Source organism: Dendrobates tinctorius, unplaced genomic scaffold (genome assembly GCF_039654945.1).
Source record: "Dendrobates tinctorius isolate UK_male_01 unplaced genomic scaffold, ASM3965494v1 ptg000064l, whole genome shotgun sequence".
NCBI lineage: Eukaryota > Metazoa > Chordata > Amphibia > Anura > Dendrobatidae > Dendrobates > Dendrobates tinctorius.
In genome coordinates this window covers 3,347,863-3,363,719 of record NW_027361732.1, presented here as the reverse complement: position 1 = coordinate 3,363,719, position 15,857 = coordinate 3,347,863, and the positions used below count along the sequence as shown (strand labels likewise).

At 41.7% G+C, this 15,857-nt stretch overlaps 1 protein-coding gene across 2 annotated transcripts in view; it reads right to left on the bottom strand.

Moving 5' to 3' along the window:
* The window catches only part of SUCLA2 (succinate-CoA ligase ADP-forming subunit beta), a 125,824-nt gene that overhangs the window by 42,467 nt on the left and 67,500 nt on the right, over positions 1-15,857 (bottom strand). For both annotated transcript variants that reach the window (XM_073580250.1, XM_073580251.1), the window contains exons 4-5: positions 12,723-12,885; positions 2,652-2,780 (exon numbers count right to left, since the gene is read on the bottom strand). In XM_073580250.1, coding sequence (XP_073436351.1) covers positions 2,652-2,780; positions 12,723-12,885 — 292 coding nt within the window. The remainder of the gene's footprint in view (positions 1-2,651; positions 2,781-12,722; positions 12,886-15,857) is intronic.

Here is a 15,857-nt window from a genome sequence, read left to right as displayed (position 1 = left end):
CTAATCACCTTATCTAATAAAAAAAAACCTGCCAGCCAGTTTTAGCCTAACTATCCCAAAGATCCCACCGATACCAGTTGCATTTGTATCTAATGACCCTGTCTAATACATGAAAAGAAGATACATCTATAATCTTGTATATAAAAATACATCCCCCAGATACTCTCACTGTTTCCTCATTGCCGTCAGCCGGGTTGTAGCACAACTCAGCTATGACATGCTCATCTGTTACGCCTGCAGGTGCGAGTGTGATCATGCTCTCAAGTTCCTATGAACCAGCAATAAAATGTGGAGTTTGAGTTTGTAAACAGAAATGAATATTGGGTCACAGTCACTACATTCAAAACTATCAATAGTGACTTCATCCATAGAAATAACATTTTCCCGTGTTGACATCTACAGTTAGGTCCATATATATTTGGACAGAGACAACATTTTTCTAATTTTGGTTCTAGACATTACCACAATGAATTTTAAACAAAACAATTCAGATGCAGTTGAAGTTCAGACTTTCAGCTTTCATTTGAGGGTATCCACATTAAAATTGGATGAAGGGTTTAGGAGTTTCAGCTCCTCATGTGCCACCCTGTTTTTAAAGGGACCAAAAGTAATTGGACAGATTAAATAATTGTAAATAAAATGTTAATATCTAGTACTTGGTTGAAAACCCTTTGTTGGCAATGACTGCCTAAAGTCTTGAACTCATGGACATCACCAGACGCTGTGTTTCCTCCTTTTTGATGCTCTGCCAGGCCTTCACTGTGGTGGTTTTCAGTTGCTGTTTGTTTGTGGGCCTTTCTGTCTGAAGTTTAGTCTTTAACAAGTGAAATGCATGCTCAATTGGGTTGAGATCAGGTGACTGACTTGGCCATTCAAGAATATTCCACTTCTTTGCTTTAATAAACTCCTGGGTTGCTTTGGCTTTATGTTTTGGGTCATTGTCCATCTGTAGTATGAAACGACGACCAATCAGTTTGGCTGCATTTGGCTGGATCTGAGCACACAGTATGGCTCTGAATACCGCAGAATTCATTTGGCTGCTTCTGTCCTGTGTCACATCATCAATAAACACTAGTGACCCAGTGCCACTGGCAGCCATGCATGCCCAAGCCATCACACTGCCTCCGCCGTGTTTTACAGATGATGTGGTATGCTTTGGATCATGAGCTGTACGACGCCTTCGCCATACTTTTCTCTTTCCATCATTCTGGTAGAGGTTGATCTTGGTTTCATCTGTCCAAAGAATGTTCTTCCAGAACTGTGCTGGCTTTTTTTAGATGCTTTTTCGCAAAGTCCAGTCTAGCCTTTTGATTCTTGATGCTTATGAGTGGCTTGCACCGTGCAGTGAACCCTCTGTATTTACTTTCATGCAGTCTTCTCTTTATGGTAGATTTACATATTGATACGCCTAACTCCTGGAGAGTGTTGTTCACTTGGTTGGCTGTTGTGAAGGGGTTTCTCTTCACCATGGAGATTATTCTGCGATCATCCACCACTGTTGTCTTCCGTGGGCGCCCAGGTCTTTTTGCAATGATGAGTTCACCAGTGCTTTGTTTCTTTCTCAGGATGTACCAAACTGTAGATTTTGCCACATCTAATGTTGTAGCAATTTCTTGGATGGGTTTTTTCTGTCTTTGCAGCTTAAGGATGGCTTGTTTCACCTGCATGGAGAGCTCCTTTGACCACATGTTTCCTTCACAGCAAAACCTTCCAAATGCAAGCACCACACCTCAAATCAACTCCAGGCCTTTTATCTGCTTAATTGAGAATGACATAACGAAGGGATTGCCCACACCTGTCCATGAAATAGCCTTGGAGTCAATTGTCCAATTACTTTTGGTCCCTTTAAAAACAGGGTGGCACATGTTAAGGAGCTGACACTCCTAAACCCTTCATCCAGTTTTAATGTGGATACCGTCAAATGAAAGCTGAAAGTCTGTACTTCAACTGCATCTGAATTGTTTTGTTTAAAATTCATTGTGGTAATGTCTAGAACCAAAATTAGAAAAATGTTGTCTCTGTCCAAATATATATGGACCTAACTGTATCTCTATTAGGAAATACATAGGAGATCAGAGGTGGGAGAATGCAGCATTAAGGAGAAGCAGTGTGCTGCTGGGAAATGTAGTTTTAGCAGATAAGAATTGGCTAGTCCATTCAGTGATTTGAAGCTAAATGCACAAAAGGGCAGAAGATAAAAAGACACAAAGATACAAGTAAGAAAATTGATGTTGTACACATTTTAACAATATACATATACTGTGCTGTGTAAAAAATATTGCTGTTGCAGGTCTGCATACGCAGTGTTGTTTTATGCTCTGCCCGCAGTAGGGCAAAGCAAAGTGTGCCTGTGCGAGCCGACAATGTCCCTGTGCAAGACGCGTCATCCACATCAATCAAAGGCCAAGGATGGTGATTACCAGTAAAGAGGAGGGACAGACGCCGCGGCAATGACGCCAATCGGACTGGACAATCTGGACTTACATATAGCGCAGGAGCAATTCAAGAGTTTTCTTGGGTGGTATACAGGGGGAGTAAGGGAATAATATACATCTTTGTGGAATACAGCACAGGCTCTGATGAAGGTTGTGGTATTTGTTCAAAACGAAAAAACTGTTGACAGGTTCCCTTTAAAATGCAAAATCATTTACCCTAGCAGCTTGTTCCTTCTGAATGCCTTGTATAATATCAATTGGCTCTTTTACAATAGCATCAGGATTTTCAGCAGCAACATCTTCAATGTTAACTCCACCTTGTGAGCTTCCAATCAACACGGGACCCTAAAAAAACAAAAAGAGAACATTACAAGAAATAGATCAAAATGCAAAAAAAAAAAAAAAAAAAAAAACAGCAAAGCATCTGAATCAGCAAAATTCAGACTTCCTTTACATGTTGGCGCACAGGACTTAATATAGCATTTCAAATATAATGCAGTAGGTAGGCCTCTGGGACCGGAGAAAGTTCATTTTGGGCTACCGTATGGTAAATCTCGTTACAACTGTCTCTTCCAATTACCCAAATGTTCAATGAGATCCCAATAGATTTGATTTCTGAGGCTATGGAGACTCACTCAAGCCAAACATAACTATGTGCAATGTCAATCCCCGTAGCTGGAGAGCTGTAAAACAGGTCATAATTAGACTTGGAATTGGTGCAATACATTTTCTAGAGTGACGGATTGCAGTCTCAAAGTGAACACTTTGTCAGGATGCATTGTGCCACTGGTGAAGGAGAAATAATAGTCTGGTACCTTGGCACAGTTATCACTCAGTCCCATATATTAACTCAAATTGAAACTTTAAGGCATTTTTCACTACTTTTGCAACCCCTTCTGAATCTCTGTGTCTCCTTCCCCAGTAAAACATCATTTACTCACCTCCGAAGCCATTCCAGCGGTGTCAGCACTTGCTCTTCTGAGCTGAAGTAATACTATTATGTCACGCAATCCCTGTGGCCATTTAGCGACGACTTCACTCTCGACTCTTTCGGACAAATTAAGATAACTGGAGGAAGTGAGAGCTGCTGCTGCCCACTTCCTCCAGATGTACGTGATTTGTCCATAGGATAGGAGAGTGAAGCCAGGACTGATTGGCCCCAAGGATCACATGACATAGTCATGTGAGCCCCAGGAGAGCCAGTGTCGACACTGATGGAACAACTATGCAGGAACAAACACATTACACATTTTCTTCGCCAACCGTTTATACAATTCAATAAAACATTCCACAAAACCTGATTACATTGTTGGTTCACAAAATGCCCTGAATGTTAAAACAGAAAAACATAGCCCGAAACCTAGCAGGAGGCAAGTTAGGTCAAGCAGCCTATTAAGGCGGTCAGTTACACACAGTTACACATGAAAGCTAGGTGTGCCTGACGCTGACAGGACCCATCATACTTGAGGATAAACAGCATTAGTGGAGGTTATGTGGAGCACTGCTGCCACCTTGTGCTCCAGTTTAGTAGCAGCATGTGGAATATTTTTGTTGTTAACCTTCTATTAAAGTAAAAAAAGAAAAAAAAAACACAATGGTCACTTACCGTAAATAACTTGAAACAGACAAAAGTAATTATTAATTAAAATTTGCAGAAGATCAACTAATGAAAATCAGACATTGCTTTTGAAATGTGGGTCAAGAGAAAAGTAAAAAAAAAAAAAAACTAATGAAAACGGCCTAGACAAAAATTATAGGATGCCTAGAAAAGATTGAAAATAATTTGACCATAATAGGGACATGTTAAGCTAAGGTGTGTCCTGTAATTAGCACCACAGGTGTTTACAAACTTGTAATCAGTCAGTCTGCCTGTTCACAGGGAGAAAAGTAGTCACAGTGTTGTTTGGAATCAGGGTGTGTACCACACTGAACATGGGCCACAGAAAGCCAAGGTGAACATTGTCTCAGGAAGAAAATTATAGACAAACACGTTCAAAGATAAAAACTATAAGACCACCTCCAAACAACTTCATGTTCCTGTTCCTCCTAGTGCACATATTATTCAGAAGTTTAAGGTCTATGGGACTGTAGCTAACCATCCCTGGACGCGACCACATGAGGAAAATTGATTACATATTGAAGAGACAGATAATACGAATGATAACAAAAGAGCCAAGAACACTTTTAGAAAAGATTAGACGTGAACTCCAAGGTCAAAGGACATCAGTGTCAGATCACATCAATTGCCGCTGTCTTGGCCAAAGTGGACTTCATAAAAGACTAATGAGGTGGAAACCACTGTTGAAAGCAAATCATAAAAAACTACACTTGAATTTGACAAAATGCATACTGGGAGAATGTCCTTTGGACAGATGAGACAAGACTGGCGCTTTTTGGGAAGTCACATCAGCTCTATGTTCACAGACACAAAAATGAAGCATAGAAAGAAAAGAACACTGTCCCTAATGTGAAACATGGAGGAGGCTCTGCTATGTTTTTTGGTTGCTGTGCTGCATCTGGCACAGGGTGTCGTGAATCTGTGCAGGGTAAAATGACATTGAGACTATCAAATAATTCTGGAATGAAATATGCTGCCCTATATCAGAAAGCTTTGTCTGAATTGCAGGTCATAGGTCCTCAAACACGATAATGACCTGAGGAGCGTATACGGGAGTATAAGCTTTTCTATAAGCTTGTTTATTTTTTTGGGGCCATGCGTGGGGAATAAGAAGTGGTTGTCCAATTAGTATACAACTCCTTTAAGGTACCATCATTTTTGTCCAAGCCATGTTTATTAGTGTGGGGGTTTTTTTTACATTTTTCTATTGAATCACAATTTTAAAGCAATGTCTGATTTTCATTTGTTGATATTCAGTAAATTTAAATTGAAAATTACTTTAGTCTGTTTCAAGTTTTCAGTGACCATTGTGGGTTTTTCTTACTTTAAGAGAAGGTACCAACAATGTTGTCCATGTCTGTATATTTAACCATTATTACTGAAGACCAGAACATTTTTATGCTTTTATTATGTAAAGATATACACATTTTGAAGGCATTTTCCACTTTTTGCATAATTTGATATGATTTTGAGAAGGTGACATTAGTTGGAGCCCAGATCTTAGGATCTGGGCTCCATTTGTGCAGCCAATAATGAACATTTAAAAAAAGAGTAATGTGCATGTTATACACTTACTTTGAACTAAAATCAACACACGCCATGAAAACCTAAGGAAGAGGCAATTCTTTTTTTGCCCATGCCGTATGCAAACAAAAAGGAATATCCAGATTGTGCTGTTGGCCGGTGATCATAGCCGGGAACAGAAATCAATCTCCACTGTCACATCTGACTGCCACAAGACACTAACGTAACCGCACAGGAGGCTGGGATCAGATTTTTCAGTGGGTGCATTGATTTTTTTTTTTTCTGGGGGGGGGGGGGGGGGCATAAAAAGTGACTGGAGGTATGGACATCACTCTCACACACAGGTTACCCAATGAAATGGAGCAGTATTTTACAAACTAGACATAGATGCCCACATCAACAAAGGAAATTATTACATATGATTATTAGTTCTTCCGCTAGTTCTCCCTTACTCCTATAGCAGAGTAAGTTTTGCCTTAGTGATCGGAGGAGAACAAAATGTTACAATGTAATTATTAAAAATCCTTTCCCTTCTCAAGAACAGAGGGATTTTTAATTATATTGATTATGGCTTATTGTCTGGGTTAACAGCCACGTCTGCAGTATATCAGTGGTAACCCGTCTCCTAGGCAAGAAGCAAAGCACGTACAAATTCTTTGCAATAGAGCTTGCAAGCGCTGCTCTGAAGGTGGCTACGGGCCAGCTTCAGGGTCCTTGTGCTCCTCCAATGCTGCAGAGGCAAAGCTGCCCCTCTGCTTCGAGAATAGGAGAGTACACAGCTTGGACCAGCAGAGCAACAATGCCAATGGTCCAAACTGTCAATCAGGGGCGTACCCGCTCCCGGCACTAAGAGGCCAGGAGGCAGAGGAGCGGTGCGCTCCTGAAGGAGAATAAGGCGACAACCTTTTAAAGGGCTTGTCTGGAAATTATTATATAATTTAGAAAGTAATCGAACATGAAGTATCCTAAAGGCCACGTTCAGACTTTCAGTATCTGGTCAGTATTTTACATCAGTATTTGTATGCCAAAACCAGGAGAGGAAAAGTATAATAGAAACACGTCACCACTTCTGTATTTATCACCCACTCCTGGTTTTCGCTTATAAATACTGATGTAAAATACTGACCAAATACTGAACGTGTGAACGTGGCCTAACAGTGACGTAATGTACTCACTGTTAGGATTCTGCCATTTCTACACTCCAGGTGCTCTTCGCATGCAGTTTTTTCTACTGCTTCTCTTCACGGTCTCAACTGAGAAATGCACAAGAAAAAATGTCCGACTCGTGATCACAAGTATGTGAATCACATAGCAAAAACAACAGTGAGAACAATACACATTATTAGGATCATGCAGGTTATAGTCCCCCTAAATGAAAAAGTCCCAGACTGCCTTTTTAAATACTAAACATACTTAATAGTCAGTAACCCATGAATAGTCTGTAATATGGCAGTCAACTTGAAGAATTCATTTTCTTATCACTTTTAATAAAACTTAACACCTTTCTGCACATCTTTGATTAAAAACAAGTTAACATTTAAAAGGCAACGAGCGCAGACCTACGGGGAATACGTTGAAATGTTTGTCATGATGTGATTCACAACTCTCGCAGATTTCTGGAAATTAATGTGCGGTATCTGTTCTCCAGGGCACGTTAATATTGGCTGCTAAACATCTGACAGAGTAATAAATCACCGCAGGCTTCTTCTAAGGAGAGATGAAGAGATGAAATACCGGCTCTGCTCTGGGGAACCACCAAGCACCACACACGCTTCACGGCACCGATAGTACATAAGTGCTAAGAATATCATAGAGACACGCAAAGCACCACGTACATTACTAAGTGCAAGAACCAGGGGAAGAGTCTTGAGGAGATCATTTGCATATTCCCAGTGCCTTCTGGGATAAGTGAAAAGTCTCCGCGAGCTCAACGATCACTGGGTTTTGGCCGTTGCAGCTGAAAAAGAGGAAATCGGAAAACCAGGGGAAGAGTCTTGAGGAGATCATTTGCATATTCCCAGTGTCTTCTGGGATAAGTGAAGAGTCTCCGCGAGCTCAACGATCACTGGGTTTTGGCCGTTGCAGCTGAAAAGAGGAAATCGGAAAACCAGGGGAAGAGTCTTGAGGAGATCATTTGCATATTTTGGCTCATCTTTCATCGTTTTTAAGAAATCTCAAGATGGAAGAGGCCAGGAGCCATTTGGTGAGCTGCATTTCTTGCTACATGTTCACAGATTTACCAGTGGAAAAGCCAAACTTCACATGCCACAAATGCAAGCTTGTGTCCCTGTTGGAGGAAAAGTTGCAAAATCTCGAAGAGAGGTTAGCTACGTTGAAGATCATTAAGGAAGATGAAGAGTTCTTGGACAGAGCAGAATTATCTCTTCATGTTACAGAAAGAGAAGAAATTCGAAGTGCACCTGAAGAAACAGAGGAATGGAGACATGTGACCCAGAGAAGCAGGAGGATCGGGAGGCAGTCAGCACCCATACTGCTCAGAAACCAGTACCAGGCTCTCATGCAGGAAAACGATGAAGAAATACATCAGGATAAGACTTTGCCCACAAACAGCAACCTTGTACGCCTTCAGAGTCCTCCTGGATGGAGAAAGAAAAATGTTGTGAAGAAGAAACGGAGAGTGGTGGTCATGGGGGATTCCCTGTTGAGAGGAACAGAGGCCGCTATCTGCAGACCAGATATAACTTCAAGAGAAATGTGCTGTCTTCCAGGTGCAAAAATTAAAGATGTGTCTGACAGGATATCAGGACTCTTCAGACCTACAGATGACTACCCATTCCTGCTACTACATGTGGGGACAAATGACACCGCAAGAAACGACCTGGAAACCATCTGCAGAGACTTTGAAGACTTAGGCAAGAAAGTGAAAGAACTGGGAGCGCAGGTGGTCTTCTCTTCCATCCTCCCAGTGGATGGCCATGGAACAAGGAGGTGGAATAAGATTCTGCAGGTGAACAACTGGCTACGTCGATGGTGCCGTCAGCAACGATTTGGATTTCTGGATCATGGAGTGAACTACTTATACGATGGACTACTTGCTAGAGATGGGGTGCACCTTACGAAGACTGGAAAGCATGTATTTGGAAGTCGCCTCGCTACACTTGTAAGGAGAGCTTTAAACTAGAACAACATGGGAAGGGAAGCAAAAGACCAGAAAAAGCCATACACCTGACAAATGCTATTGAGAACTCTGCTATTAGAAGTGGAAAGGAAGAACAAAGACGAAAGAATCTAATTAATAAAAATATTGGAGAAAGAGAAACCAATCACAAACTAAAATGTTTCTATACTAATGCACAAAGCATGGGCAACAAACAAGGAGAATTGGAACTACTAACACAGGAAAAGAAATATGATGTCATTGGAATCACTGAAACTTGGTGGGACAATACACATGATTGGAATACAAGACTAGAAGGATACAACTTATTTGCAAGAAACAGACTTGATAAACGAGGAGGGGGTGTCGCATTGTATGTTAGAAATGCGTATATCTTCACAGAGATTGAAGCTTCAGAGACTGGGAGTTCTGTGGAAACTGTTTGGGTAAGAATACAAGGACAGAACAATGGAAAGGACACCATTGTAGGCATTTACTACAGGCCGCCTGTGCAAGCTGAAGATATGGATGAACTCTTTATGCATCAAATGGCCAAGTTCTCCAAAAAATATGACATAGTTGTCATGGGAGATTTCAACTATCCAGACATTTGTTGGGAATCTCTCTCAGGCAAAACTAACAGGTCAAGGAAATTCTTATCCTCTCTTGCTGACAACTTTATCTTCCAAAAGGTAAGGGAGAAAACAAGGGGAACTGCTACCTTGGATCTAATCCTTATAAACAGGGAGGAAATGGTTGAGGAGGTAAAAGTGGCTGGGACCCTAGGAGGTAGCGACCATGCCATTTTAGAATTTTGGATAACTAGAGGCGGAAGACCTGTGAAGACTCAGACGTCAAGGTTAGATTTCAGAAAGGCAGATTTTAAGGGATTCAGAAAGAGAATTGGAGGGATCCAATGGCTGGATATCCTTAAAGACAAAAATGTCCAGGAAGGATGGGAAATCTTGAAAAATGAAATTCTCAAAGCACAGTTGTTAACAATTCCGAAAAGAGGGAAGAATAGGAAGCATTTAAGGAAACCAGGATGGATATACACAGAACTTAAGCACATGCTAAAAAGGAAGAAAAAAATGTTTATAAAATGGAAAGAGGGAGGCATATCTAAAGAAGAATATAATGCTGTCTGCAGAACCTGCAGGGCACAAATCAGATTATCTAAAGCTGAAAATGAATTGAGGCTTGCAAGAGATGTCAAAAGCAATAATAAAGGATTTTGGGGATATGTCAAAAGTAAAAGAAAAGTCAAAGATGCTATAGGATTTTTACAGGATGAAAATGATGAAATGGTAAGACAGGATGTTGAGAAGGCTGAACTTTTAAATTCCTATTTTGCATCTGTTTTCTCTCAGAAAGGAAACGTAACATCAACTGTTATTCACTGTCCTATAAAGGGAATAGAAGAATCCAGGATATCTATAAACAGAAAGATAGTGAGGAAACACTTAGCTAACCTAAATGAATTCAAGTCTCCAGATCCAGATGAATTACACCCCAGAGTACTGAAGGAGATAGCAGAAGAAATTTTTGAACCCCTCTCCATAATCTTTGAAAATTCTTGGAGAACAGGAGAAGTGCCAGAAGACTGGAGAAGAGCAAATGTTGTTCCTATCTTCAAAAAGGGGAAGAAGGTGGACCCAGGCAACTATAGGCCGGTGAGTCTGACTTCTATACCAGGAAAGATCTTTGAACAAATTATTAAACAACATGTATGTCAATACCTGGATAAGAATGCAGTGATTAAACAGAGTCAGCATGGGTTTGTAACTAATAAGTCATGTCAGACTAACTTAATTTCCTTCTATGACAGTATCACCGATTGGGTGGATCAAGGAAATGCTGTAGATATAGTATATCTTGACTTCAGCAAAGCATTTGACAAAGTCTCTCATACAATCCTTATTGAAAAAATGACTAAGTATGGAATGGACAAGGCAACTGTTAGGTGGATTCATAACTGGCTTAGTGATCGGACCCAAAGAGTGGTCGTAAATGGCTGCATATCCAGTTGGAAGAATGTCTCAAGTGGGGTACCACAGGGCTCTGTCCTGGGCCCTGTATTGTTCAACATCTTTATCAACGATTTAGATGAAGGAATTGAGGGTAAACTGACTAAATTTGCTGATGACACAAAGCTAGGAGGGATAGCTAATACTAGAGAAGAGAGAGAGAGGATTCAAAAAGATTTAAATAAACTGGAGAAGTGGGCAGCAACTAACAGAATGGTTTTTAACAGGGAGAAATGCAAAGTACTACATCTGGGCAATAAAAATGAAAAAAGCATATATAGAATGGGAGGAATAGGGCTAAGTGACAGCACATGTGAAAAAGACTTGGGTATACTAATAGATCACAGACTGAATATGAGTCAACAGTGTGATGCAGCAGCAAAAAAGGCAAATGCAATTCTAGGATGTATTAACAGAAGCATACAGTCTAGATCACGTGAAGTCATTATTTCCCTCTACTCCTCTTTGGTCAGACCTCATCTGGAATATTGTGTCCAGTTTTGGGCACCACATTTTAAAAAAGACATCAACAAACTGGAGCAAGTTCAGAAAAGAGCGACCAGAATGGTGACCGGTCTTGCAAACCCTGTCTTATGAGGAAAGGTTACAGGATTTGGGAATGTTTAGTTTGCAAAAGAGAAGACTGAGAGGAGACTTAATAGCTGTCTACAAATATCTAAAGGGCTGTCACATTGTAGAAGGATCAACTTTATTCTCATTTGCACAAGGAAAGACTAGAAGCAATGGGATGAAACTGAATGGGAGGAGACACAGATTAGATATTAGAAAAAACTTTTTGACAGTTAGAGTGATCAATGAGTGGAACAAGCTGCCACGAGAAGTGGTGAGCTCTCCTTCAATGGAAGTCTTCAAACAGAGGCTGGACAGACATCTGACTGGGATGATTTAGCGAATCCTGCTTTGAGCAGGGGGTTGGACCAGATGGCCCAGGAGGTCCCTTCCAACTCTATATTCTTAGAATCATAGAATCGTAAAGGATTCACCATGATCAGTCTCCATTCTACATAAAGAAAACAGGATAAAGCTACCACAAGTACATTCACTAAAAGTTCAGTTCACATAAGACCTAATTTTTATGATTTCTGTCCGCATTTTACTTACGTGCGTTAAAGAGCTTGGAAACTATATATTTTTCTTTGAATTGGTTATGGGGTCTACCCCTTCTGATCTGCTATTACTGGAACCTGTGGTGCACAAAAGTTTCCAGATGCCAACGGAACACAATAGCTCCGCCATTCCTATAGACCACAAATGATGTGATGTTGATGACCTAGCCTAAGGATCGTAGTACTGGACAACCCCTTTAAAATATGCTGTCTGGCCACCAAACCAAGCCTTTTGAGCGGGCTGAAATGCCATGCCTAGTGTATGATGAGTGGGATGAGTGGACCCATGCATGTTTGGGTTCGTCCGAACTTTAGTCTAAAGCTCGGTTCGGTTACGAAAACAGTACCCGAATCCCAAAGAAGCTGGAAAATCGCTATATCAACACTAAAACGGACATGCGGGAGAAGTCTGTGTTCAGAGTTCGGCATCGGAAACGATGTCCACTACGAAACCCAAACATTACCATCTCTACTCGCTACTGCTACGGAAAACCCTGAGAATTGCTTGAGAATTCATAGTTTTTAGATTCCTGATATGCCAATAAACACAACCTCTCCATAAAGAAGTAAAAGAAGATCTAAAGTCGTAGAATGGGTTCAAAAAATATTCCAACCAATGCATCTAACCACAACACAGTCATAAAATAAAAACAATGCAAATTATGCAACTACTAAAATAAAAAACTCCACATTCCAGTGACTTCCATCATGCTGGATCATCATCTGAATTTATATAAGGACGATGTACTGAGAAACTTATGGCAGTCATTTTACTTTCTCCGAGCGAGAAATTGGTCATGATTGCTCTCTGCAGCAAGCACATTCCCTATAGCTTATAAGTCTTATAAACTCTATAAAAACGCGGGAACTCACTTGAAATGACCTTTCCATGGTAATTGCAAAGTAATATTCTCTCCTGGGATATCTGCGCTCACAGATGAACACATGGTTACAAATCCTGCCCTTCTCTCCCGTCTGTTTCGTAAACAGCAGCTTCCCAATCATCTGTGCGGAAATAGCTTTGGCTTCTTCTGGACTAAAATGAAAGAATAGAAAATGAAGTATCAGGGTAAAGAAGAAAAAGCAGACACGTATGTTAAGTGCTTGCACCCTGCCTCTGCTCTACATTGCCCCCGCTCAGATGGAAAAACAAATGACCATTATGGGAAGCGTTCCCAGCAATGTCACCTCTATGAATTGTGCTTCTCTGACATTTTCATCCTGTGTAAGGATAGAGAGGAGAGCAGATTCTTTGAAAATTCAATCACTGCATTGGAATGATTGGAAAAAGCTCATTTTCGCAGACATGTATTACCATGCACGACTCGGAGAGGAATCAATAAAAGAAGCTAATTCTGAGCAGGCTAAACTAGGAGCTCATGATGTGCGCAAGTTCCTGTCAAATAGCCTTTAACATCATTTTATATCTAGCATGAACATATGGGAAAAGGAAAACATGGCTGCTTTGTTCCAGAAACAGACCTCTTGCCTATGTTATTGCCCTGGTATTACAACTCAGTCCAGTTAAAGTAAAAGGGAACTGTCTGCTTGTAATGCTGTGCAATCTATATGCAGTACAAAAGGAGAATAGGCAGGAGCCGAGGAGGCAGTAATGCTGTTCAACTATAGGCAGTAGAGGAGGAGAATAGGCAGGAACCAAGGAGGTTGTAACGCTATCAACTATAGGCAGTATAGGAGGAGAATAGGCCGGAGCCGAGAAGGCAGTAATGCTGTTCAACTATAGGCAGTAGAGGAGGAGAATAGGCAGGAACCAAGGAGGTTGTAACGCTGTCAACTATATGCAGTATAGGAGGAGAATAGGCAGGAGCCGAGGAGGCAGTAATGCTGTTCAACTATAGGCAGTAGAGGAGGAGAACAGGCAGGAGCTGAGGAGGTTGTACTGCTGTTCACTATAGGCACTACCCAAACAGAAAACAGCAGTCAAAATTCCATAAAATACAAAATTTATTGGATAATATTTAAAAAAATATATTGTAAAGGACATACAGTGCATGACTGGGGAGAGACAAAAAATATGACATCATGGTCAAAAGGACCAGCCAAACTGCGAGCACCGCACCAGGGAGTAAAAATGTGTAGGATGTAAGCAGATTACCGATAATCGGTCAGGGAAGGAATAACAACCATTTATGGCAAGGAGTGTACAGAGACATCACCATGTAGCCAGAGGCTACTGCCCTTTCAAATAAAAGAATACCCTGACCATAGAATGTACTCAACATACATAACCGATTCTATGTAAAGCATCAAAGATGGAAGCTAATAGCTACATTCCTGTACCTGGAAGCAGTGGTGGCAGTGAGGTCGATCCAGTCCCCGACGCGCATTTCGGAGCCTAGAGGACTCCTTCTTCAGGGGGCGATGAGAAAGGTACGACCACCTATTTTGTTTGCCCACACACTTGCCCTTCATAGATGTGGCGGCTTCGGCCCGACGCTGTCTGTACGCATGCGTGGTGTCCGTCGCGCGGCCGCCTGTGCTCCCTGCTTGACGTGCTGGATCACGTGGGCCCGCGTGTTTCCGGTGACGCCGTAGCATGGATCCAGTCGGCGCGGGGCGGGCATCTCGTGAGCGCAGACGGCCTCTGGCGGGCGCGCGCTATATAACCCCGGTGGTCGTACCTTTCTCAACGCCCCCTGAGGAAGGAGTCCTCTAGGCTCCGAAACGCGCGTCGGGGACTGGATCGACCTCACTGCCACCACTGCTTCCAGGTACAGAAATGTAGCTATTAGCTTCCATCTTTGATGCTTTACATAGCATCGGTTATGTATGTTGAGTACATTCTATGGTCAGGGTATTCTTTTATTTGAAAGGGCAGTAGCCTCTGGCTACATGGTGATGTCTCTGTACACTCCTTGCCATAAATGGTTGTTATTCCTTCCCTGACCGATTATTGGTAATCTGCTTACATCCTACACATTTTTACTCCCTGGTGCGGTGCTCGCAGTTTGGCTGGTCCTTTTGACCATGATGTCATATTTTCTGTCTCTCCCCAGCCATGCACTGTATGTCCTTTACAATATATTTTTTTAAATATTATCCAATAAATTTTGTATTTTATGGAATTTTGACTGCTGTTTTCTGTTTGGTAGTTTCTATTAAATGTGCAGTGTTCCTTACATTGTCTAATCTTAAATATGTGGATCATGATATACAATATATATTACTGATCATTTTTCCATGGCCGTTTAATCACTGATTATCCGGCCTCCACATTAATATGTCTTCTACCTATTCATTCTGTTCACTATAGGCAGTATAGAAGGAGAATAGGCAGGAACCAAGGAGGATGTAACACTCAACTATAGGCAGTATAGGAGGAGAATAGACAGGAGCCGAGAAGGCTTTAATGCTGTTCAACTATAGGCAGTATAGGAGAATAGGCCGGAGCCAAGGAGTCTGTACTGCTGTTCATCTATAGGCAGGATAGGTGGAGAATAGGCTGGAGACGAGGAGGCAGTAATGCTGTTCATCTATAGGCAGTATAGGAGGAGAAGAGGCAGTGGCCGAGGAGGTTGTAACGCTGTTCACTACAGGCAGTATAGAAGAATCGACAGGAGCCGAGGAGGCTGTAACGCTGTTCACTATAGGCAGTATAGAAGAATTGACAGGAGCCGAGGAGGCTGTAACGCTGTTCACTATAGGCAGTATAGAAGAATCGACAGGAGCCGAGGAGGCTGTAACGCTGTTCACTATAGGCAGTATAGAAGAATCGACAGGAGCCGAAGAGGCTGTAACGCTGTTCACTATAGGCAGTATAGGAGGAGAACAGGAGAACAGGCAGTGGCCGAGGACGTTGTAACGCTGTTCACTATACGCAGTATAGAAGGAGAATAGACAGGAGCCGAGGAGGTTGTAACACTGTTCACTATAGGCAGTATAGGAGGAGAACAGGCAGGAGCCGAGGAGGCAGTAATGCTGTTCAACTATAGGCAGTATAGGAGGAGAACAGGCAGGAGCTGAGGAGGTTGTAACGCTGTCCACTAT